The sequence below is a fragment of the Balaenoptera ricei genome, chromosome 15, assembly GCF_028023285.1.
Source record: "Balaenoptera ricei isolate mBalRic1 chromosome 15, mBalRic1.hap2, whole genome shotgun sequence".
NCBI lineage: Eukaryota > Metazoa > Chordata > Mammalia > Artiodactyla > Balaenopteridae > Balaenoptera > Balaenoptera ricei.
This window is the reverse complement of record NC_082653.1, coordinates 83344273-83367820: the sequence shown is the minus strand read 5'-3', so window position 1 is coordinate 83367820 and position 23548 is coordinate 83344273. Positions and strand designations below refer to the sequence as shown.

Below are 23548 nucleotides of genomic sequence, written 5' to 3'. Positions count from 1 at the left end.
TCACCGCCCGGGAAGTGAGGGCAAAAGGCGACAGCGGCCCTGGAATTCTGTACAGGCAGAGCTGCGGACACCTAAGATAACGAAATTTCCGCGCTAGGTGGGGCGGGGCTCCGCGAGAACCTCATCCTGAAGGGATAACTTCGGAAGCGGAGGCAGGCAATAGAGAAGGGGCGTCCGACGGCGACGGAGGACGTGGTGAGTGTTTCTCCTCTGTTCTCGAGTACCTTGGTGACTGCTGGGGCCAGGGATCGGAGGTCTGCATTGGCCCAGAAGGGCGATCTGAACAGCTGAACTGGGACGGGTTCGGGCCTCTGGACCGGGAGGTCGAAGTGAGTTCCAGAGAGGAGGCGGCTCTTTGCTCGTTCGGCCGAAGGGATGAGAGATTTGGGGGGTTCCCTTGCTTCTAGGCTTTTTTCCCCCTTTATTTTCCATGCTTTTTTTTCTCCGCCTGGAACTTTTTTTGTCTAAATATTGCTTGTTCTCGTAAGCCCGGTTCAGATGCAGTCGTCTCTCTGGGCCTTTCCTACAGCCCGGGCTGTAACGTCTTCCCTCCCTCCCTCCGAACGCCTTTCCGCTCGCCGCCTCTTCCGAGCGCTACCACCTCTCTTTTACGGCCCCGCACCTCTTTCTCCTTGATCTGGTTACTTCTTAGCTGTTACCTCCCCTGGGAGGCCTCCTGTGACTCTCCGGCTGGGCCAGGCCCTCGAATCTCCCTGGGTCTTAATAGAGTGGTCATTCCCGTGTCTTTGTCCTCCCAGCCCTTGCGCGTTGGGACAGGGACCAGATTCCATCCGTCTCTAGCTTCATAGCAGGGCAGACAAGTGCAAAGACCACTGATTTGGGAGTCAGGAGCCCCCGATTAGAGTCGGACTCTTCCACTTCCCAGCTGTGTGCGACCCTGAGTTTACCTCTTGTAGTTTGATCTTCATCTGTAAGGTTGTTATGGAGAATTCATGAAAGGGAGGGGCGGGGCTTCATAAACTTGTCAGGCACCCTACAGGGGGGAGGAACTCAATGAACTTGGGAGAGAGGAGTCCGCTATGCTTAAAGATGAGATCATTAACCTGAGTTCTTTGCCACCTAGGAAATGCCATGCGGTTTGAAAAATGACTTGCTATGTAGATTTGCACGGGTCTGTTGTTGGGCTTTACATGACTTTCCTTTATGTAGTGTGTTTGTTGGGTTTAAGAGACTTTGGCCATCCGGCTAATACACTGTCCTCGTCTTATAGACAAGATTGAGGACCAGAGAGGGAAGGTGACCTCTCCAAAGTCACAGCTGGCCAAGAACCTAAGCCTGTAACTGAAGAGACCAGAGATCTTTCTTTCTGCTACATACACTCTTGGGAAACAGACCCTAAGGTACTTTGGTTTCACACTGTCTTTATCCTTTTTAAACACTCATCTTCGCTCTCCCAACCATAGTCTTCCTCACACTGTGTTGGAATTCCCTTTTCACTTTGTATTTCCTTGCTAGAATATCACCTTCTCAGGGACAGTGTGTGTCTTATTCTTTGTTCTATGTTCTCGTACAGGGACAGGCTCATAGTTGATGTCAGTTAATGATAACAGCAAAAATCTAGTAAGCACACATTAAATGCCAGGCATGTTACATATAATTAATCTTCACAATGGCCCCATAAGTAGATTCTATTATCCCCCCTTTACAGATGAGGAAACAGATTTAGGGACATGAGTGTGCACCAGAGTTGTGGCTTGTGAAGTCTTTTGGGGATCTGAGGCTCAGAAACCAATTCGTTTAATTTTTTTCCCCACAGATCCTTGCAGATTATCTTCTGGGGAAAAAATGCCTAAAGTCAAAAGAAGCCGGAAAGCTCCCCCAGATGGCTGGGAGTTGATCGAGCCAACATTGGATGAATTAGATCAAAAGATGAGAGAAGGTGAGTCGGGGAGTTCCTGTCTGAGTGGGCTGTGTCCAAGGGTCACAGGCTTACATGCTTCAAGGGGCCAGGCATAAATGCAAGGATAAATGGGAAGAGACAGGCTGTACCACTGTGGCCTCCTGACACTGACATGTTTTGTTTGCTTATTAACTGATAGGAATACTATAAATGCCAGAAAGTAAGATAATACAAATGAAAAGGTCCTCAAAAATGTTTTTGAATATAAGAGCTTTAGGGAGTATAGATCAAGTAGTCTACCTATAATTATTTGCTGTGTTGGTTAGAGGTATATTTAAAATCATACAAAACATATTTACTTGGGAAATCCTGTTCTTTTTCACTTCCAAATTTTCTGAAACATTTTTTTTTTTTTTTTTTTTAATTTTTTTTTTTTTTAATTTTTATTTATTTATTTATTTATTTTTGGCTATGTTGGGTCTTCGTTTGTGTGCGAGGGCTTTCTCTAGTTGTGGCGAGCGGGGGCCACTTTTCATCGCGGTGCGCGGGCCTCTCACTATCGCGGCCTCTCTTGTTGCGGAGCACAAGCTCCAGACGCGCGGGCTCAGTAGTTGTGGCTCACGGGCCTAGTTGCTCCGTGGCATGTGGGATCTTCCCAGACCAGGGCTCGAACCCGTGTCCCCTGCATTAGCAGGCAGATTCTCAACCACTGCGCCACCAGGGAAGCCCTGAAACATTTTTATTCAGATTTTTCTTGTGAGTCTCTGTTTTCATCATCACTTTGTTTTCGCATCATCTACCAGTTTTCCAGAATGCACCATCTTCACTTCCCTCTAAATGTTGTGTGATCCTGCACTTTGTGAGTCAGTGTAGTGTGCAGTTTTGGGAAATTTTATCTGAAGCCACAAGCATCTGTCGGCCCTATCACAGTATAACAACTTACTGAATTGCTTTTTAAAGCGATCTTTTTTTTTTTTTAAGGTTTTTGGTAATTAATCTAACCTTTGTTATTATGAAGTCATACCTCTAGCAATAAGTAGTAAGTGGGTGTTAAGTTACTTTGCTTCCTTTGAAGCTGACTGTATCAGGTAACTTCTATTAAATACCCAGAACTTGCAGTAATCAGGTCATTTTGGGCTGAGAGATTTCTTCCCCAAACAGATCTTTATTCAACATAAAGGAACTTAGAGATTGCTGTAATAGAAGAGATTTTTGTGAGTCTTTGCAAATAAACCTACTTCCTCTTTTTAAGGGGTGACTTTTTGGAGGGAGAGCATTTAGATGTGATATTCTTTACCGTCAAAAGAAGTATTCTTTCTCTTGTTTTTATTTGTTTTTATTTAAACATATAGTTCTTCTCTGCTTTCCCATTTTTGATACACATGTTTTAAGACCTAGTTTCATGTTGCTCTCGCTTCCACTATAAAGAAAACAGAGTGGATGGCAGGTGGTACCAGAGCTGGCTTTAGTGTTGGGAACAGTAGGGAGCTCTGGGGGTGGGGAGAAGCTGCTGCTCACCCAGGGCCATTTACCATGTGGGATGCAGCCTCAGCTTTGCCAGATTTGCTGAGTGTTTTTCTTTTTCCAAGATAAGCAGAAATTCAGCTTTTCTGTGTGAACTCTTCTAATTTAAAATCCAAACTTAAAAGTGTCTGTGGGAGGAGGCAAACAAAGCCTGCCTTCAGGCTGGTGGAGGCTGCCAGCCTTCAGGCTGGTGGAGGCTGCCAGCCTCCAGTTTGTAGCCTTCCGCGCAAGTTTTGCCTGTGGGATCTGCGGCCACACTCCTAGGCCATGGAGGAGCCTTGGGCCTACAAAGGCCCAAAGCCAGTGGCATTGCCAGGCCTGTCCTTCTGATCTGAGGGCCATTTACAGGACAACTCACACTTATTGAAGCAGTTGGTCCTCTTATCTTAGGAAGGAAAATTCCTGTTTTCTCCTAGTTTGTCCCTGTTATTTCCTAGCTCAGCACAACTGCCCAGCTCTTTGTATGTCTCTTAGCTTGCTACTCAAGTTTTTGTATAGCCACTGTTGCCCTATAAGTCCCCGAACAAAAAGAGCCTGCTTATAGGGACTAAGGGGCAGAGATGGGGGAAGTTATGTGTGGCAGGGGTTTTATGGGTGACAGAGAAATAACGGCACTATCTCCGTGGGCTGTAACAAGGACTTGTAAATAACTTTGCTTTTACAAGTACTTTAAACTAATTGAAATGTGAAGTTAATAGGCAGTTTGGGGCATTAGCAAAGAGGCAGAAACCTAAGTCTCGTCTGTGCCACAGTGTCCCCTACCTCTGGCGTCTTTTCGTACCCTCCTAGCGGCAGGACTCCACATCGCCCACTGAAAGCTGCCTTCTACTGTGTGTGCGAACCTGTACAAAATGATATCCAAGAATGTTCACGTGACCTTGTGAAAATGGGTCCAAAAAGAAATTTTTAAAATGTGGGTGATGCTACGATTAAAATGTTGAGAGATGACTCAGAAGCACAGGAAGGTTCCAGGTCCAGGATGGCAGCCTGAGGAGCTCCATGGCCCCCACCCCCCCTTCCCTCAGTCATCCCATCTAGTCACGTGGCTTTCTGAAACACTCTCGACTCCGGTGAACAAATGTCTTCTCCAGCCTTGACTCAACACTAGAAGTTTCATTTTAAAATACTCCAGTTCCCCCAACTCCTAAAAGTAGGGAGAACCACATGAAATACAAGTACCTGAATGTTAATTGTTGAAGCTGGGTGGAAGGTACTTGGGAGTTCAATATACTGTTTTCTTTTGTGTATGTTTGAAGTTATCCTTATTGAAACCTTAGAGAATTCACGCATCTAAAATCCGACTCCTTTTAGCCCCTCCACCCCACCACCTGGTCCAGGCCACCCTCACCTGTCACCTGGGTGCCTGCAGCAGCCTCCTGCTTCCGCTCGCCCTGCAGTCTTCTCCACGGGGCCGCCAGGGTGAGGGCTTGAGGTTGTACATCAGATCACATCACCCTCTGCTCAGGGCCCTGCGGTGGTTCATCCCCCGGTCAGAGCAAAGCCAAGTCCTTCTGTGGCCTTCCAGGTCAGGCACACTCTGCCCGCACCCCTTGAACTCCGTCCCCTCCCCCCTCCCCCAGCCACACTGCTGCCCCTTGACCCGCAGCTACAGTCCCACCTCAAGGCCTTTCATTGCTGTTGGCTCTGCCTTGTAAACATGTTTGCCCCTCTTTTCCCTTTTTCTTTTAAATTGAGATATAATTGACATACAATGTATTGTTTTAGGTGTACAACATGATTTTATATATGACTATATTGTGAAATTATTACCACAAGTTTCGTGAACACCCATCACCTCACATAGTTGTTTTCTTATAAGAACTTTTAAGATCTACTTTCATAGCAACTTTCAAATATACAATACAGTATCATTAACTTTATAGTCACCATGCTATAGATTCCCCAGGTCTTATTTATAACTGGAAGTTTGTACCCTTGACCACCTTCACCCATTTTGCCCACCCCCCCAGCCCACCTTGCACGTCTTGTTTCTTAAGGTCTCTGAGCGGATGTCTCCTTTGATGACTAGTATAAAGTGGCAGTCCCCCTCTTTCCCTGCTCGCCATCCCCTTCCTTGTTCCCTTCTTTTCTGTGGCCGTTACCACTTAACCACCAGGGGCGGATCTGCTTCCCTCTCAGATCATGGCTCTGTGGTTTCTGTGTCTTGCCCACTGCCGTATCTTGGGCACCTGGAGCACGGCCTCGCCCATAGCAGACACGCAGTGTTGCTAAGTCCTCAACACCTTTTACTTGGATCACAGAATCCTGTTTATTGAGCTGAATTACAAATTCTAGGTAATAGAACAGCCTCGGTGTTGGAGAAATGGAGGTATAGGTTTCTTAACCCTTCTCACCTTTCTCCTCTGCCCTAAAAACCAAGAAGAGGTGACAAAGATCAGCTTGTAATGCTAAGAGAAAGACTTGCCTTTTGGCAGGTGCAAGCTGCTACCTGATCCTACATGTCTTGATAGAGCCATTATTTCCTGCAGGCTCGCCATGCTAAGAACTTTCAGACTTGTCTTTTTTTTTTTTTCTTTCTTTTTTCCCTAAACGATTTTGGTTGGGAAATGAAATTAGAGGTGCCTTAAAAGATTATTAGTATGCCCATCTGTAGGTCCAGAATTATCTTGAGAAATTATTATGCTGGAGAAATAGGTCTGGAAGGATAGAGACCCGGGTATTAACAGAGGTTGTCTTTGATTTTTTAAAACCTTTGCTTTCTAATTTATCTAATTTAAAAGGCATTTTTAATTTAAAGCAATTAATGTTTAAGTCATGTGGCTTACCTTTCGCTTTGTCTTTAAAAAAAAAAAACCAGCCCTAATGAGCCTTAAATCATATGCTGTAAAATTCAGCCTTTTAAAGTATTCAGTTAAGCACCGTTTAGTGTGTTCACAGAGTTAGGCAACCATCACCATGGTCAGTTTTACAGTATTTATCACCCCGCAGAGAAACCCCATCCCCTTTAGCAGGGGTCTCCCTGATCTAGGCAACCACTAATCTACTTTCTGTCTGTATAGACAGAGTCATACAATAGGCGGTCTGTGAGGACTGGTTTCTTTCACTGAGCATAACGTGTTCAACAGTCATCCATGTTGTGGCATGTGTGAGTACTTCATTACTTTTTATAACTGAAAAATATTCCATCATGTGGATAGATTACATTTTAACCATTCATCAGTTGATGGATGCTGGGGTGATTTCTACTTTTTGGCTACCATGAACATTCATGTACAGGTTTTTGTGTGCAAGTGCATTTTCAGTTCTCTTGGGTATATACCTAGGAGTGGAACTCCTGGGTCATATGGTTACTCTGTTTAACTTCCTGAGGAATTGCCAGACTTTTCCATAGCAGCTGCATCATGTTACATTCCTACCAGCAGTGTATGAGGATTCTGATTTCTCCACATCCTCGCCAACATTTATTACTGTCTTGTCATTTTGATTATAGCCATCCTAGTGGGTACAAAGTATTTACTCTTTATCCCTACTTATTAAAAAAAAACACTATATCCTATGCAGACTACCCTATCCCCCAAAAAACAAACACATGTGTTTTCTCTCCAGCTGAAACAGAACCTCACGAGGGAAAGAGGAAAGTGGAATCTCTGTGGCCCATCTTTAGGATCCATCACCAGAAAACCCGCTATATTTTTGACCTCTTCTACAAGCGGAAAGCCATAAGCAGAGGTAATTGGCCAAATTCTCTCTTGACCTTCCCAACTTGAGTAGCTTTCAGATTTATTTAATTCTTGAAACCTCAGCAAGTGTCATCCTGTTTCTTACCACCAAAAAAAGGAAAGGAGCCAGGCCAACATTGGCTACTTTTTTTTTTTTTAATTTTTGGCTGCATTGGGTGTTCGTTGCTGTGCACGGGCTTTCTCTAGTTGTGGCGAGTGGGGGCTACTCTTTGTTGCTGTGCGCGGGCTTCTCATTGCGGTGGCTTCTCTTGTTACAGAGAATGGGCTCTAGGTGCGTGGCCTTCAGTAGTTGTGACTCGCGGGCTCTAGAGCACAGGCTCAGTAGTTGTGGCGCATGGGCTTAGTTGCTCCGCGGCATGTGGGATCTTCCCAGATCAGGGCTCGAACCCGTGTCCCCTGCATTGGCAGGCGGATTCTTAACCACTGCGCCACCAGGGAAGCCCCAGGCTAAATACTCTTTTTAAGGGTGGGTAGTGATGGGCCAGGGGTGGGGGGAGCTTTGTGATACTATGGTCTGATGCCCTTTCCCCATCTTTTTGACAGAACTGTATGAATACTGTATTAAAGAAGGCTATGCAGATAAAAACCTGATCGCAAAATGGAAAAAGCAGGGATATGAGAACCTATGCTGCCTGCGGTGCATTCAGACACGGGACACCAATTTTGGGACAAACTGCATTTGCCGGGTCCCCAAAAGCAAGCTGGAAGTGGTAATGTCTCCACCCCTGTCATGTCTGACTGGGTGTGATGTTACTGTCAGGATTCTGCCCTAGTTGACCACAAGGGGTTTTATGTTGTTCTGTTTTGTGGTTGGCCATCCCGCCAGGAGTGAGACCCTCTGGTCAGGAATCCATGCCAGGGAGTTTGGCAGTAATGATCTTGCATCTGGGGGCCAGTCCCACCTCCTCCTTTGGGCAAGTTATTGGGCTCCTTTCCTCACTTAACCAAATGGGGGTGATGATACCCACCCCCAGGGTGGCCGGGAGGGTGGGCCAGTCGGCAGGAGCTTGTCCCTTTCCCTCCAGTGCTTGCCCTTCAGCCGCCCTTTTTTCCAGGCCTCCTTTTCCTCCCAGTGACACTTCAATGTTAGCATCACCGCGTCTCCCGCCAGCACTTCCTGGGCGGCTGGGGAACACGGCTGGGGGTGCAGTAGCTCAGCTCCACGCACAGACGCCTCTGAAGCGGGGCCGCAGGAGGCAGGGAAGGGTTGCTGGGCTGTTGGCCGTTAGCGGCCTTTGAGCGCGGCCCCTCAGCTGACCGCCGTGGGCCCCGCTGGGAGGTCAGGCCAGATGTCTTCTTTCACACAGTCCCTCGTCACAAGGTCCCTTCACGCTGCAGCACTAGTTACAGCTTGTAGGGCTTCGGCTCTGGGCCAAGGGCTTTAGCTCAGCAGGCAGCTCTGTCCCCCTGAACCATCTGGAAGCTCAAGGACGGGCATGTGGAGCAGTGGAGAGCGAGCACGGGCTGCCTCCTGAGGGGCGGCTCTGGTGCTGGCCTCCGGCGGGGGCAGGAGGGGTAGCAGAGCAGCAGGAGCCCTGCTCCTGCGAGAGCCCCGGGGTTCCGTGGTGATGTCTCGCTGGGGCTGCTGCCCCAGACCTGTGGCCGGAACAGAGCCTGCTTCAGATTTAGTTGGGTTTCACCATCAGATCTTGTTTCCTTAGACCAGAGTCTTGCTCCTCCAAAAAAGAAGAAAAAGGAAAATAAACACCATTGCGCTGGGGCCTTTTGTCTGCTGGGCGGGCCCCCCCCCCCCTGCCCCCAGCCAGACACTAGGCCACACCTGGCCTGGGGGACAAGACTGTTCCGCTGCCACACAGATTCAAGTACACACTGTTCTTCTTCCCGAGCCACAGTGGAAAGTTCCCCAGCCCAGAGGAGGCCCTGAGGCCCCTGGCGCTGAGCCCCCTGAGCGGTAGCAGACCCACCCCCAGCTCACTGTAGGTGTGCCCTGCTTGCTTTGCAGAATAACAAGAATCACTCACACAGATTTTTTTTTCCTCCTTTTTTGGGAGCAAGTGTGTACACTGAATTTGCATAAATTAAATCCACATAGAGATGGTAACTGCAGTGTCAACAGCAGCTGTTTCCATCTTCACGAGGGAACCGAATTGTCCCCATCCAGCACTGTCGCGGAGGGTTTCTGAGGAGTGTCCTGTGGGGAGTGGATGTCCCGTGGCCACCCTTCCCGCAGGATTCCTGCGTGTGGGCGCGTGGCCTGTGGCAGGGGCGCGGGGTCTCAGCTGTCCTCTGTTTGCAGGGTCGGATCATCGAGTGCACGCACTGCGGCTGCCGGGGCTGCTCTGGCTGAGGCCGTCGGGCCCGACCCCTCTCCGCCCTGGACTCTGGACTGCGCAGGTTTCTGCCTGTCACGCCACCCTTTCCTGGGAGCAGCTCTTCCTCAGAGCAGCTCCCCAGGCCCAAGTAGGAGCATGGTCTCTACGTGTGAAGGCTTTGGTGTTCATCAGCTGTGATTTGTAGAAATAAAACTCTTAAACCTTTTGGGTCCTGCCTGCCTTCTTTCAGAGCCAGCAGTCTGTGGAACCCAGTGGGACAGCGCCAAGCCCTGGAGACCAGTCGCCCTTAAGGCGTGATCCTAACTCCACCTCACAGGTGCTGTGCGACCTTGAGCACTTACTTTCCTCATCAGTGATGGGGGTGGCAACCTCTCAGGCGAGGATGGCCTGAGATGACATACCAAGGTGGCCCAAGCTGCTCTTGGACTTGCCATGAACTTGTTGGGCACCTCAGACCAATGCCTGCAAAAAGCTGCAGCTCTTACTGTGGACCAGACCTTTCCCTCAAGCTTGCAGCTACACCGGCACGTTCACGTGTCTTGAATATGAAAGGGACTCTTGGGGCTCCCACAGAGCCATGTGAAGGCCATGCACTTTGTTCCAGCTCTGCTGGAGGTCCCCCAGGGTCTCCCCATCACCTGCCCCCAGGGCCTCTGTCCACATCGGCCACAGTGACGGTGTCCTGGTCTCCCTTTGGTTTGGTCCGGAACTTCTGCCACGGGTGGGGGGTTTCCTCTGCTGGCATCACTTTCAGCCACTGCTTATAATAAGCTCGGAAGCCATCAATCTTCTCCAGGTAGGTGTTTCTCCCTTTGTACTGTAATTGGAAAAGCGTGGGGTTCCAAGGCTCAGAGGGGCCACGATTAGACTCACTGCATGCTACCTACCGCTGACCCCAAACCATGGCAGCTGGCTCAGGGCTCAGGGAAGCTGTTCTTGCTTCCAGTTGGTCAAAGGGAGAGGGCAGAAAAGCTGCTCAACACCGAGCAGTGTACGGTAAGAAACAAAGCTGTACCATGGGGCAGACCCAGATTCTCTCTCATCTGCTACAACCCTTCCTGAGTCTGTGCTGCTGTGCTCCTATACCCAGGCGTGGCGCCCCAGCCCCGCACAGCTGGAATCGCTGGGCGCCACCAGCTGTGCCTCCACAGGCACAGGCATTGCCTCCCTCTGACTGTCATCTCAGCACTGCTGCAGAGGTCTCAGGAGAGGAGGGAAGAAGGAAAGGAAACGAGACGTGCCAGGCAGACACCAGGAGAAAGCTGATAGAGGAACACAGAGAAGACCAGAGAAAAAACAGACAAAACGTAGGAGATAAAGACCGTTACTACATGATGATAAAAGGGTTGGTTCAAAAGGTTTAACAATTCTAAACTTGTACCTAACAGAGCCTGAAAGTACGTGAAGCAAAAACCTGATGATCACAAATAGAAGTAAGTCCACCGTAAGGGAGTATGAACGTATGGCTGAACACAATAAGCTTTAGGCTTCTGGTAGTTTGGTGACTATTGATTGAACCTGAGAAGACCCCTAGTGGGCCCTGCACAGTGAAGAGACAACCCCCCAACCGGAAGATTCTTGCAACATGGAACCAACAAAAGACTAGTGTCCAGAATATTTAAAGAACTCTGAGGCATCAGTAAGATAGGACTAACAATCAGCTGTTCTAAGGTGCCCAGCTATGCCCTCCGGCATACTCTCCACCGCTGTCTCACTAGCTCTTACTAAGCCTTCAAGCATCCCCCCTGCACAGCCGTCCCTGACCCCACATCCCCTGGCTTGGTGTGTCCTGGCCGACTTGTCACCCTCCAGGTCAGGCCACACAGCTGCTCTGGAGGTGCTCAGCACAGGGTCTGACTCAGCGGACCTAAAAACCAAAGCCCCGGAGCCTGATATCCTCAGAACAGCAAGGAGAGAAGTGGCCGTTACAAATCAGATTCTGTCGCTGCCCTCCTGCCGTCCCCATTCACTCGATAAACAACAATCTATGCTGGGCGCCGGACGACAGGCAGGCACCAGGGACCCAGGTGAGCAAGGCAGACAGTCTCCACCTCTAGGGGCTTTTACAATCTCCTCAAGGCAAGAGTCACGCACGTGTGCGTGTAATTACCGACTGTGAAACATGGTGAAAAGGAATAGTGCTTGTATGGGGGCCGCCAGCAGGGCACCTCTGAGAAAGAGCCATCTGAGCCGACACCTACCAGATGAGAAGGAACCACAGCCATGTGAAAAGCTGGGCAGCCTATTCAAGGTGGAGGGAATACAAAAACCCCGAGGCAGGGAAGAGGCCGTGGGACTGACAGTGCACCGAGGGAGGAGTGGCCTAAGATGAAATGAGCCACGTGAACAGGGGCTCGCAGGCCGTGGTCTGAGGAGTTTGGGATTTTCCCCAAGGGAAGCCACCGACAGTTTAAAGCAAAAGGATGCCAATCCCAGCAGGTCAGAACCGGGTGGGGCGGGGGGTGGCGCTGGTTAGGGAGACGACGGGCACGATAGAGCTTGGCGCGCTTACCCGGTCGAAGGTGGGTGGGTACTGGGCTGCGAACTCCAGCTGGCGGATGACCGCTTCATTCACCGGGACCCTGTTCCGCCTCATGTCCTTCAGGATGTCGATGAGATAGGCGTAGTCCAGCTTCTTGACGGCCGCGTTGATGAGGGTGCTGTAGATGTGGGCGTTGGGGGTCATCTGGGATCTCTGCAACATCACAGACACGCCGGCAGCGAGATGATGGCGGTGGCTGGGACAGAGCGGCCACCGGGGGCACGTCGGGCTGGGGGGCCAGCCTGCCCGTCGGGCCTGCTCTGCAGACAGCCACCAGGGACGGGAAGGGCAGGACCTCGGAGCAACAACGGGCCGTACGCCCCCCTCCACGCCCCCCGCTCGGCGGGTCCATCCCAGGTGGCTGAGGACCCCGCCCTCTCAGCCCTGAAGAACCTGGACAGCAAGTAGAGGGTTGTTCTCAGAGAGCAGCAGACTCGGGCGGTAAACCACCTCAGGGCAGGAGACCGCCTCCTGTGGGTTCACTGCACCCCCGTCCCCCGAGAATTCTGGTACCCTCCCTGCTCCCATCATGGCCTCCATCCCTCTAGAGGGTTGGGGCCAAGACCTGCCCCCACCCCTCAATCTCACCCCACGGCCACCACCTTGGCGATCATAACACCCCTGGCCCTCAACGCCCATTCCTGCAGCGCCTCACCAGGGTTTCCTTTCTCCCAAATTGGGCCACTGACCATTCCACACTCGCAGCTAGAGCGACCCCACTCTCCCTGCCCCGCCCCCATCAGCTTACCCTGAGGGCAGAGGCCTGGGCAGTTCGGGAGGGCCCCCTCGCGCCCCACACCCCTGCCCCAGCTTTCTTCTTCAGCACCACGGGGCCTGCCTGGGCCCGGGCCCGCTCACCCTCATGTCTGCAAGCAGCTGCAGGCCATCCCCTGGCCTGCGGCACCCGATGGCCAGGTTGCAGAATGTCTGCAGGTTGGGGACGATTCCCCTCTTTGCCAGGACTGGCAGCAGTGCCTGTGGGGACAGACGTGGCATCACCGTAAGCTATAGCCCAGCAACCCTGGCAAGAGCCTTCTCTGGTGAAGCCCGCGCGCGCGGCTGAATGCTGGAGGCGCCAGGGCCCGGCTCTGCTCCGAGGCCCTGGGAACCTGGGCTCCCTCTGCCGACCACACCGGGCACCGGCCTTGGCCCAGCATTCAAGGGCCGGGTGTCCCGTCAGCACCTCAGGGCCCAGCTCCCCAGGATTCAGCTGCTCTGCGAGTTCTCCCTGCCTTCCAGCCCGCCTGTAAAAAGCCATCCCTTCTTCGAATGCCCGTCACGTTCCTGCCCCCTCTGCTCCTCTCCCGGCCACCATCCATCCCTGCACTCGGGCCTTCGACGTCCATCGAGCACCGGGGGCCTCAGGGGATGGCGGTCCTGCGGTCCAGGGCAGGAGACAAAGCCGACAACAGCATGGGAAGTGCGGGCCGAGGGAGCCCCCGGGCAGGAGGTGAGGAAGAGGATGCCTGCTCAACCTGGCTGGGTCAGGGCGGGGCCCAGGGAGGGGCTCTAGAGAAAGCTGTGCTCTGCTCTGAGCGCCTGAAGGCAGAGGCTGCCTCTGTCAGCTCTCAGGAGAGCCCAGGTCAGAGCTTCTGGCAAAAGGGGCATCACACAGAAATACGCTGTACGAATGGACAAAAATCCCGTGAGGGCCCCAACGTCGCCATCTGTGAGACGAGGAAAGCCACAGGCCAGCGGAGCCTCCTGCTATGGCCAGTAAAGAAACGAGTGGATGTGAAGCTCTCAGAACAGAATCCAGCACAGAGTGTGTGAGGATGTCCCCGAGGCGGGGGCGGGGCTGAAGGGTGGCCCCCCTGGGAGGGCGGGGAGGATGGCTGGTTCACCACCTGATTCCCAGGTTTTCACCAGGGGCTCCGAACAGTCTGCGCCCCTCTCGCGGGAACGGCTGACACACCTGGCAGGGGAGGGTCCGAGGGGGAAGGAGAGGAGGGGCCCAGCCGGGAGCCCTGTGCCTCCCCCCCGCGCCCCTCACCTTCGCCCCCTCCAGGTCGCCCAGCTTGCTCTTCCTCCTCATCAGCGTGTTGAAGAAGGTCAGGTCGGCCTCCACTTGGTGCGCGTCCAAGACGGTCAGCAGCGAGGACTCTGCGGCGCTCCCAGGCTCCACCACCTCCGCCAGCAGCGTGAGGGTTTTGATGTCGGGCCGAAGCCCATGCTCCGCCATCTTTCCCAGGAAGCCCTCCAGGCCCCCCATCAAGGCCAGCCTGTCGGCTGGAGTGGTCACGGTCCCAAAGGAGACCACAGCCGAGGGGACCGCCCCCGGGGTCAGGAGGTTGGCCTCCAGCCCCCAGGGAGGCGACTCCGGGGCCACAGAGCAGAGGGCCACAGCGCGGTCAGGCTCCACCTTGGTTTCCACCCCAGGCTGGGCCTTGCCAGGGGCTCCGGCCTCCTGAGGCTCCAGAGGCCCCTCAAGTGCCTGAGAAGGTTCTAGAAACAGCTGCCTCTCCAGGGCCTCCACGTGCAGCCAGGCTGACAGGCGATCGTCCGCCCCGACCCCATCTCTCCTCCTTGCCTGCCGCCCGCCTGCCGGGGGCTGGAGCAGGACCATCTCCTCCCTGGGCCTCAGGAGCACCGCCGAGGCCACAGCCGGGTCCCCCAGGCCGCAGTCCCGAGCTGCCCCCAACAGCAGGTTGTAGCCGTGCCGGCTCGGCCGGAGCCCCAGGCTCAGCATCTGCCTCCACACCTGCCGAGGAGAGACAGGCCTCACCCCCGGCTCCCGCTCCGAAGAGCCCTCAGCAGAGCGGGCAGCGCGAGGCAGCAACCAGTCGGCAAACGTGGAGGCGGGGGCGACACGGGAAAGACGCCAGGCTCTGGGCCCCTAAGAACCACAGAGCCTGGGGGCCTCCACGGGGCGCCGCTCCTCCCCCCCTCTGGCTCACCCCCAAACCGTGTCGCACTTCCATCTCTCTGACTCTCCCAGGCCCTTCTCCCTACTCCCCTGCGGAGGGACAGCCAGAGAGGCTAGGTGCTGGAGGAGTCCAGGCTGACTTAAGGGTTCGACTCAGCTGCCCTTCCTGAGTGCCTGCCGTGTGCCCTGCCCCACTCGGCGTCCTCAGCTTCCTCGAGAGCATGGAGTGGGCGCGGGCGGAGGGGGGCCTCCGCCAGGAAGAGCGCCCCACAAGCTGTGGACCCGGGCAGGCCCGTCTCCCCTCGAGCTGAGGTCGTTTTCACCCCTCAGTGAGGAGTCTAGCACACTTGTGTGTTCTCAAGGGGGCAGTCTGACCACGTGCAGTCACTCTGACACCAAGATGCCACGAGATGCCCCACGAGGCTCAGTGGGAGGCCACGGGCAGCAGCCAGGAGCTCACATCAAGTGTGCCTACGAGTCAGGGCCGGCCAGGCCCAGGTGGGTGCCACACGCAAGAGGGCCGCGGCCCACCAGACAGGGTCCTGAGGAGGGCAAGGGTCTGGGAAGCCACCTCCATGGGGAACGCTGACAGAACTGAGGTTTATCAGGGACACAGACGCTATCCCGTGGCAGGAGGGATTCTTGGTTCAAATCGCAGCTTTGCTTCTTAGCAGCTGTGAGACGTTCGTTGGGCAAGTCACTCAACCTCCGGAGCCTCGGCCTCCTCGTCTCTAAAACGGGGCTACGGTGCCCAGCTTGGGCAGCTTAACAAGTGCATGACACAAACTGGCTGCTAGCGTGATAGACTACTTCTCACTAGAACAGATCGAGGCCCAAGAGAGGGAGGAACCAGATCCTGTCTATAAAGCAGCCAGGGGATGGCCGGCAGCCACTGTTTCCAGGGGGTCTGCAAGGGGAGGCACGTGGTCCAGGGCTGTCCCAGATCACTGGGGCTCAAACTGTGCAGACCAACCCCCTGGGGATCTTGCTGAAATGCCGATCTGGCTGCACGAGGCCGGTGTGGGGCTGAGACCCCGCATTTCTGACAAGCCCCAGGTGAGCCTGAGGCTGCTGGTCTGTGGGCCGCACCTGAAGTTAGAGCTTTTGGTGAGCTCCAGGTCCTTCCCACCCCTGAGGAGCTGGGGAGGCAGCTGTGGTACCAACGCTAATCCCGCCTCCGCACTTGATAAGGGGGGCGCTGAGATGGGATTAGAGCAGCGTGTCTCAACTTTAACGTCCGTGAGGCTCTCTCAGGACTGAATGCTGACTCCTGGGTCCCACACGCAGAGACGCTGAGTGGGGGATGGGTCGGACATCCTTCAGGGACCGTAGCTCAGCGGGTCTGGGCCGGCTGCACAGAGAGCCACCGAGCGGAGTGGGAGGGCGTGGGCTGGCCGTGCCCCGACTGGAGCGGCAGCCGCGCCTCCTCCGCGTGCCCGCCCTCCCTGCCATCTGCTCTGGGAAGGCCAAAGGATCACAAGTATAAAAACACCCAGCACAGGGCAGGAGCAAGTGCTCAAGTAACGCACACAGGATCATCACTTGCACCCAACACAGGCACACGGAGGGGGAGCGAGCAGAGCAACAGGAGAGACAGGACGCAGAGCCAGGCGGGACAGACCTGCAGGGCGTATCGGAAACCCGTTTTCTTGTCCTGGATGCAGCCCATGAGCAGGTAACTGAAGGTCTCCTCTGTGACCGCATGTCCTTTCTGGATGATTTCCTGGGGGAGGGAACAAAGAGGGCCGGATGAGAATCTGCAGAAGAGCCAAGGCCCAGGCCCAGGCCCAGGCCCAGGCCCGATGGGGCTGGCTAAGGGCAGACACCCCAGGTCAGGCTCAGGGCTGCGCCTCTCAAAGAGGTGGGGCCTGACTCCAGCTCCGGGCCAGCTCAGTACCAGCTGCTGAGCAGAGCTAACTGCTGCCTGCAACCCCTCCTCCTCTCCTTCCCAGGCCTCTCTTCCTGGCTCTGCTCCGGTCACTCCTCTGCAGCCTCTCCACAAAGGCCACCCCAGCAGCCACTTTTAACCCCTGTACATGAGGCTTTGGAATTGCACAGAGCTGGCTTCAAGTCCCAGCTTCACCACTGGCCCGCTGCGGGAGTGTGGGCAAGGCATCATGCTCCCTGGTCTCAGTTTCCTCATCTGTGAAGTGGGGGCACACGACTTGCCTTACAGGACCTTTGGAACGACCCCTCAGTGAGCACTGGCTCATCTTCAGCGCCACAAAGCCCACCCTCTGGTATGGCACCGTGGAGTCCCGTCCGGCGGGACTGCACACGACCCACCGCCTTCACAGGGCTGGGGGCCTGTCTGCCTGCCAGACCCAGGCCTCTGACAACAGGGTCTCACGGGCTTCACCTGTGAACCCCAGAGCCCAGTACGGGGCTTGTCTCATCGGCCCCTGAACCTTCCTGCACGAGGAACACAGACAACACAGCCCCACACCCTGCCACGTGGGACTGGCCCCGAATGGGGAGCAGGAAGGAAGGGATGTCCCACCTTAAACACATCCAGGCACATCCTGAGGTCTGCGCACACGGCGGCCATCTTCAGCAGGGAGTGGTACGTTTTCAAGTTGAGCTGGAAGTTTCTGGCCTGAAGCTGCTGCCGTAACTTCAGGGCACTCTGCAGAGCGGAGTCCTTCCAGGGGGACTCAGCGCAGACGTTGAACAGGGCTGTGTAGGTGGCATCTGAGGGCTCCAGGTCTCGCTTCTTCATCTGTGGAGACAGGGAGAAACTTGGAGGTGGCTCTGGGATCAGCCCGACGCACAGGCGACGGCCACCCTGAGAGGAAGCTAGAGAGGACTGTGCTTCCCCACTGAACAGGCCTGGGAGCCGGGCCTGTGACAACGCAGAGCCGAGTGACACGCAGAGCTGGGCTCTCTGAACCCCTGACTCAGCCCGAGGGGCTCTGGGAACTGACCCCGCGCCGCAGATGCTCCAAACAAGAAACCGTCCTCCCCATGGTGCTCGGCAGTCCACCCTGGGCCTGGGGTGCTTTTGCAGCAGGGTCTCCCCAACGCTCCCGCTCTGTGGCCGACCAGGCCACCCTGACTGTTAAGATCCATGGGGTGGATCTGGTCTGGGAAAGGGTGGACGAGGGCAGTAATCAAACCCCAGCTCCAATGTTTACTACCCGAGGGGTCGTAAGTTAGCTCGTCATTGGAAAAATGGGGGTGATACGGTCACCTGGAAAGGCTGTTACAGGGAGAGCATCACGGGAGAGAGGCCCCGGGAGCAGCCGCAGCCGGGAGCTCGTCCCTGCAGCACGTCTCAGGAGTCCCCCACCCCACCCCACGCCCGCAGAGTCACAAACCCCGGGCTGACACTGGGCTTATCAAGCCCTCCAGGTGACGGAGTTTGAGAAACTCCTGGTAAAGCCAAGCACTCGCTATTTCCCAGGGAAGGGCAACCTAACGGTGGGTAGGTGACCAGCTTTTGCAGAGTGTACAGAACCCTGTTCTCAGGCCATTTTGGGCTCAACCCCCAAGTCCAGCACTCTCGAGAGAGAGAGAGGTAACCTTAGACATGGCACTTCATCCCTCCAGGCCTCAGTTTCCTCATATGAAAAAGGAAGACGGTGATTCCAACTTCAAGGATGGGCAGATGCTCCGTGTGTGTTCACGTATTCCACAGCGTGTACTAAGGACTTACTACGGGCCAGGCCCAAATGACGAGACTAGGGCTCCCAGGAATTCTTGCTGGAATAAAGGTTGTTCCCAGCTCCTGGCTACAGGAGAAGATGGGACTACTTCTGCTAGAGTCTATGGTCCTCTCAGGCACAGCTCTTTCCCGACTCATGAAGGAAGCAGCTTTCTGGCTCTGAGAATGACAAATACAACACACCCCAGAGGTGGGCGAATGTAAAGTAAAACCATCTTCCAAGAGAAATAAAAGCCCTTTTTCAAAGGATCAGCTTTGGAAGAAAGGTGCATGTGTGCACCTGTGTGTAGCGTGAGGATGGGAGTGAGACAGAAGGAACACAAACTAAACTAACTGGGAGTAGCAGTGGAAAAGGAAGGGGACCGGTGGGCCCTGCCACGGCCCGGACAGGCACCGGAGGACGTTCCACGTCATCACGTAGTTATCTGAGATCACCTCCATTTTATGAACGATGAAGCTGAGGCTGGAGGGGGTGATGCACTAGCAGGTGACACATGCAGGATCTGCACCCAGCTCTCTTGGGGCCCAAAGCCCATGTTCTACGGAGCCTGGCCCCTGCTGCCCCCAGGCCCATGCTCACGTCATTGTAGAGCTGGAAGGCCTTCCTCAGGTAGCCGGCCCGCCCGCAGCCCCCGATCAGCACGGTGTAGTTGCACTCAAGGGGCTGGCGTCGCTCCTCCTTCAGCATCTGTCTCTCAAACAGGTCCAGGGCCTCGGCCAGCTGGGGAAGAGGGGTGGGGGGAGGACACAACGGGGGGGACTCAGGGTGGCCTCAGAGACCCTCAGCAGAGGGAGGGAGACTGAGGCTGGGGGACCCTAGCTGAGACCAAGCTCAGGCCTGCCCAGGAGACAAACACCCACCCTGGGCCTCTGCCACCAGCCTCTTGGTGCCCGTGGTCTGCAGCCATGGGCCTTCGTGGTGGCCAGGAAGGAAGCCCACCAGTCTCCCACCACCTGAGAGCTCTTGGTCCCACTGCCATGGGGGAACTCCCTGAGAGGCAGGGGCGATGCCCAGGTGAACAACGATCTGAGGGAGGTGAAGGAAGGAGCCACGTGGCTCTCTGAGGGAACAGCCAATGCAAAGGCCCTGAGGCCAGAGTGTGCTTGGGAGCTGTGGGAGCAGAGAGGAGGCTGCAGCAGAGTAAGTGAAGGAGGGGAGATGCGGGCGGAGAGGTAAGGGGAGTGGAGGGCGGGTGGCAGTTCTTGCAGGCTTCATAAGCTATTGTGAGGACTCCGGCTTCTCTTTATTTCTCAACTTTTCATTATGGGAAATCTCAAATGTACACAAAAGTAAAGAGAATAGTGTAACTACAATGCCTATTAACATTTGGCCAATCTTGTTTCATCTATAACCTGCACTCCTCCTGCAAACTGAATTTTTGAAAGCAAATTTCAGACATCCTGTCACTTCATTCACCAAAGCTTCGACATATACCTCCAAGAGATTTTTAAATATAAATGGAATGTCGTTATCAATACCTAAGGAAATGAACATCCGCAGTGTCACTGAACACACTGGGAGAGCTGGAGAGAGAAGTCAGGCCACCTGCTCTCTGCTTTAACGGGATGGCTCCATGCTGCGAGCCCACATCCTGGAAAGAGGTGGAGAGAGCCTCGGGGAGCCCAGAGACAAGTGTCGTGATAGCTGAGGGGGGCGAGGAGAAGGCTAGGCCTGGGCATTCAGGGGTAGGCTTGTGAGAAGTTAGGGCGGGAGAAATTTTAAAGCTAGAGCTGGTGAGAGAAAGAGAAGACTCAGAGATGACCTGAAGGCATGTGGCCTGGGCGGATGGAATAATGGGGTTACCATTGAGTGAGATGAAGAAAGCGTAGGGAAATCAAAGTTGGGAACAAAAATTGCAGGCCACCGAGGGTAAGTATAAGGGAGATGGTGAGGAGGCAGCTGAATACACAGATGGGGAGTCCACGGGATGGTCGAGCTGGCAAGAGGAAGATGGGACCAGCATGAAGGAGGGGGCACTGAAAGCCAGGAGGCTGGCGGGTCGCCTGGTGCAGCACCGAGGGGGGAGTGAAGACAGAGAGGAGAGAGGAGCCCTCAGCATCCCACCCTTTAGAGATGACTGGAAGGTTGGGCGGCCCATCACAAAATGTCGCGGCACGGCGGAAGCAGGAGCCAGGAGCAGCAGAATCCAAAGGTTCCCTACCTTTCCTTCCTTGATCAGGCGTTTGCACTGAAAGAAGTACCAGTAAGGGGTGTTTCTCGGGCCCTGCCATGCTTCTGGCTGCAGCTCCCCTTCCTCATCTTCTTCAACACTCTGTTCCTTGAGCCGCAGGTTATACAACTGGGCCGTCGATTTGTGGAACATTCTCCGGGAGGAGTATTTGTCGGAAAGAGTCCCAAAGCGCTCCTCCTCCCCTTCCTCCTGGGTGGCCGTGGGGCTGGGCTGGCCTGGGTCAGAGCTCAGGCTGCCTGTGTTCTTCTGTCTCCGCGGGCCGAGGGGCAGCCGAGAGAGGGAGCTGTTGAAGGCTGCTGGCACTAGCCGAATCAGCCCTGCGGTCCTCGGCCACATGGGCCCCTCCTGGCCTCCGGCCCACCTGGCTCTGAGGGGGTCAAGGTGCTGCAGGATGGCCAATCCCATGGGGCGGGGGCCGGAGAAGAGCCGCGAGAGTCTCACGAGGTCCATCTCTGGCGTTCCCCTCCAGGGCCTGGCAGAGGTCAGCAAAATAGTGAAAGTCAACGCGAGTTCACAGTCACAAAAGGCAGAAAGAAGACCAAGAAGGTGGGTACAAGCACGAGCCCTGAGGTTAGAAAGTAGGCCTAGGGTTAGGGTTAGGTTCAGATTTCAGCTCCACCAAACAACCATCCTTGAGTCCCTGGGCACTCACTGTTCTGGCCTCAGTGTCCTCGGCTATAAACCGGAGTTAACTATAACATCGCCCACACAGCACCGTAGCAATGATTCAATCTCAGATCTCAGCGTTCAGGTGCGGCATGGTGAGCACTCGATAGACCTAAACTATTGATCTGTATCACTGAGCCACGACCTAAGTGACTGGGCACTCAAGTCAGAGCTGACTCTGAGCCCTGGCCAGAGCTGAGTGACTGGGCCCATTACTTGACCTTCTTGGACCTCAATTCCTTCAGCTGCAAGACCCACTCACCTTACCACAAGGCCATAAGGATTAAATGAGATGTTTTTAGCATAATGCCTGGGGTTTACTAGGTGTTCAAAAAATTATAGCATTATCATTTATCAGGGAAAAAACACTGGCATTCTGGGCCTCTGCACAGGGAAGTTAACTTAAACGTTTCTCTTCTGCAAAATTCATGGACAAATGGGCTTCAGCTGTGCTGTCCAATGTGACTATTCACACTTGAAATGTGGCTAGACTAAATGCAGATGGGCTTTAAAGATAAATTATACACCAGATTTCAAAGACTTATAGTACAAAAAAAGAAGGTAAACTACACATTTTTTTACATGTTGAAATGATAATACTTTCAATATACTGGGCTAAAGAAAATTTGAGACTGATTCCACAATCTTTAAACTTTAATGCGGCTACTTAAAAATTTTAAATTACATACGTGCTCACGTTATACTTCTATTGAACAGTTAGGCTAGAGATCCTGGTCTACATATTTGAAACTCTTTAATAAAAAAATATCAGAATACCCCCTATGAACAAGGCCATGCACTCACTTTGATGGGAGGATCTGAATAGTTTTAGTTATTTAAGAAACAATTTGGGGAAGTTTTTATCTACTCTGAGAGCTTTCGGCCCAATTTAAGGAATCTGTCAGTTGACAAAAAGTTTTTCCCCCAAACAGATGAATACTTAAACTCATTCAAAGAAGAGAGAAGAAAGCTCCCTGAATTAAAAAAAAAAGAAAAAAAAATCAGAATAACGAGCATGAACACATTTTAAGGCCTGGTTATATTAGAAGGTGGAAAGACCGCAGAGGGGACAGCAGGTTGGACAAATTAATAACTGTGGCGCAGGGAGGGGACTGACTTGCTGGGGGCCCTGCAGCAGTGGGGTGGGCGAGATCCACTAGCTCTGGAACTGGCTGGCTTTGAACACAAGTCCATGAATGGTATCAAACAGCTTCTCTTGACCAGCACCCTAGTGACACCAGTGCAGAGGGCCTTTACCATTCTGCACCTGGTGAAGCTCCAAGAGAAACGTAATGCGAGCCTGTATGTAATTTTAAATTTTCAAGTGACCACATTAAATAAACGGTTTACACACGTTAATCAAAATACAGAGAATTTTAATTACTGATATTGATACAGGTACCAAAATGTCTTTAAAACAAACGTATGCTCTATTAGTATAGATGCTTCTTTATCCAGCATTAAATAACAAGTCCTATCGTCATGTCCAAGCAGCGACAACTGGAGAAGAGTTTGTCGGAGTTGCAGATACTCTGTCTCCAACCATCATTTACACTCATCCCCATTTGCAATCGCGACTTCGTTTTGGGCAGAGCGAACGCCACTCGGTCAGTCACGGAAGACCTTGCTAAATTTCACACTAAGACAATAAAGGTGTAATTCCTTCCTCCCCAAGTCCGTCAACCCGCCCGGGTTACTAACCCCTGAATTAGAGACACGGGGCCGCCGTCCTCCCTTGGGGAACCAGCCCCTCCCCGGACGCTCCCCGGGACCCTCAGGCCGACCCGGCCCCTCTCCACACCGGCCTTTAGAGCCTCGGTCTCCTCAGCGGACGCCGCCGGCTCCGACTCTGGCTGCGACCCTCGCTGCCCCTCTGGCCAGTCTTCGTCCGGAGGCCGGGCTCCTGTGAGGGTCAAAGAGGAACTCACGCCAAGGGTCCGACCCAGTGAACGCGGCTCCACCTCGGCCACCGAGCCCACGGCACCCCCGCCCCGCCTCGCGTCACCCGCAGTCCTGACCCCGCGTCACCCCCGGTCCCGTCGCCGCCGCGCCGCGCACCCGTCTCCGCGTCCCGGACGACCTATCCCAAGTGTGCCTAGGCCGACCTTGCGCAGGCGCAGTCCGCGTCGCCAACTCCCGGCGCGCACGGTTTCAGGTGGGCGTTCGGCGAGCTGCTAGCCGGGCCTAGCGGAGCGGCCCGTACTCTGCGCTTGATTGGCCGAGTCTGGGCAGGCGAAA

At 54.0% G+C, this 23548-nt stretch overlaps 2 protein-coding genes across 12 annotated transcripts; one reads left to right on the top strand and one right to left on the bottom strand.

Annotated features, from left to right (window-relative positions):
- The first annotated feature begins 85 nt into the window (after nucleotides 1–85).
- Nucleotides 86–9585, top strand: BUD31 (BUD31 homolog). Of its 3 annotated transcripts, none has more exons than XM_059898108.1 (5): nucleotides 86–195; nucleotides 1778–1900; nucleotides 6953–7075; nucleotides 7630–7796; nucleotides 9344–9585. In XM_059898108.1, the coding sequence occupies exons 2-5, from the start codon at nucleotides 1807–1809 to the stop codon at nucleotides 9392–9394; spliced, it is 435 nt and encodes a 144-aa protein (XP_059754091.1). In that variant the 5' UTR covers nucleotides 86–195; nucleotides 1778–1806; the 3' UTR covers nucleotides 9395–9585. The 3 variants fall into 3 exon arrangements, with proteins under 3 accessions (XP_059754091.1, XP_059754090.1, XP_059754089.1); XM_059898107.1 differs by lacking the exon at nucleotides 9344–9585 and adding an exon at nucleotides 1232–1361 and having other exon boundaries at nucleotides 7630–7874; XM_059898106.1 differs by lacking the exon at nucleotides 9344–9585 and having other exon boundaries at nucleotides 7630–7874.
- PTCD1 (pentatricopeptide repeat domain 1) lies at nucleotides 5630–23442 on the bottom strand. 9 transcript variants are annotated; one of them, XM_059898085.1, is made up of 11 exons: nucleotides 23369–23442; nucleotides 23116–23213; nucleotides 20615–21116; nucleotides 19033–19173; nucleotides 17289–17507; nucleotides 16410–16511; nucleotides 13916–14623; nucleotides 12781–12897; nucleotides 11893–12075; nucleotides 10023–10197; nucleotides 5630–8762 (listed from the first exon to the last, which is right to left on the bottom strand). In XM_059898085.1, exons 3-11 carry the CDS (start codon nucleotides 21092–21094, stop codon nucleotides 8473–8475), a joined length of 2415 nt encoding a protein of 804 aa, XP_059754068.1. In that variant the 5' UTR covers nucleotides 21095–21116; nucleotides 23116–23213; nucleotides 23369–23442; the 3' UTR covers nucleotides 5630–8472. The 9 variants fall into 9 exon arrangements, 7 of the variants coding, with proteins under 7 accessions (XP_059754068.1, XP_059754069.1, XP_059754066.1 ...); XM_059898086.1 differs by having other exon boundaries at nucleotides 23339–23416; XM_059898083.1 differs by having other exon boundaries at nucleotides 23329–23411.
- Between the last annotated feature and the right edge of the window lie 106 nt (nucleotides 23443–23548).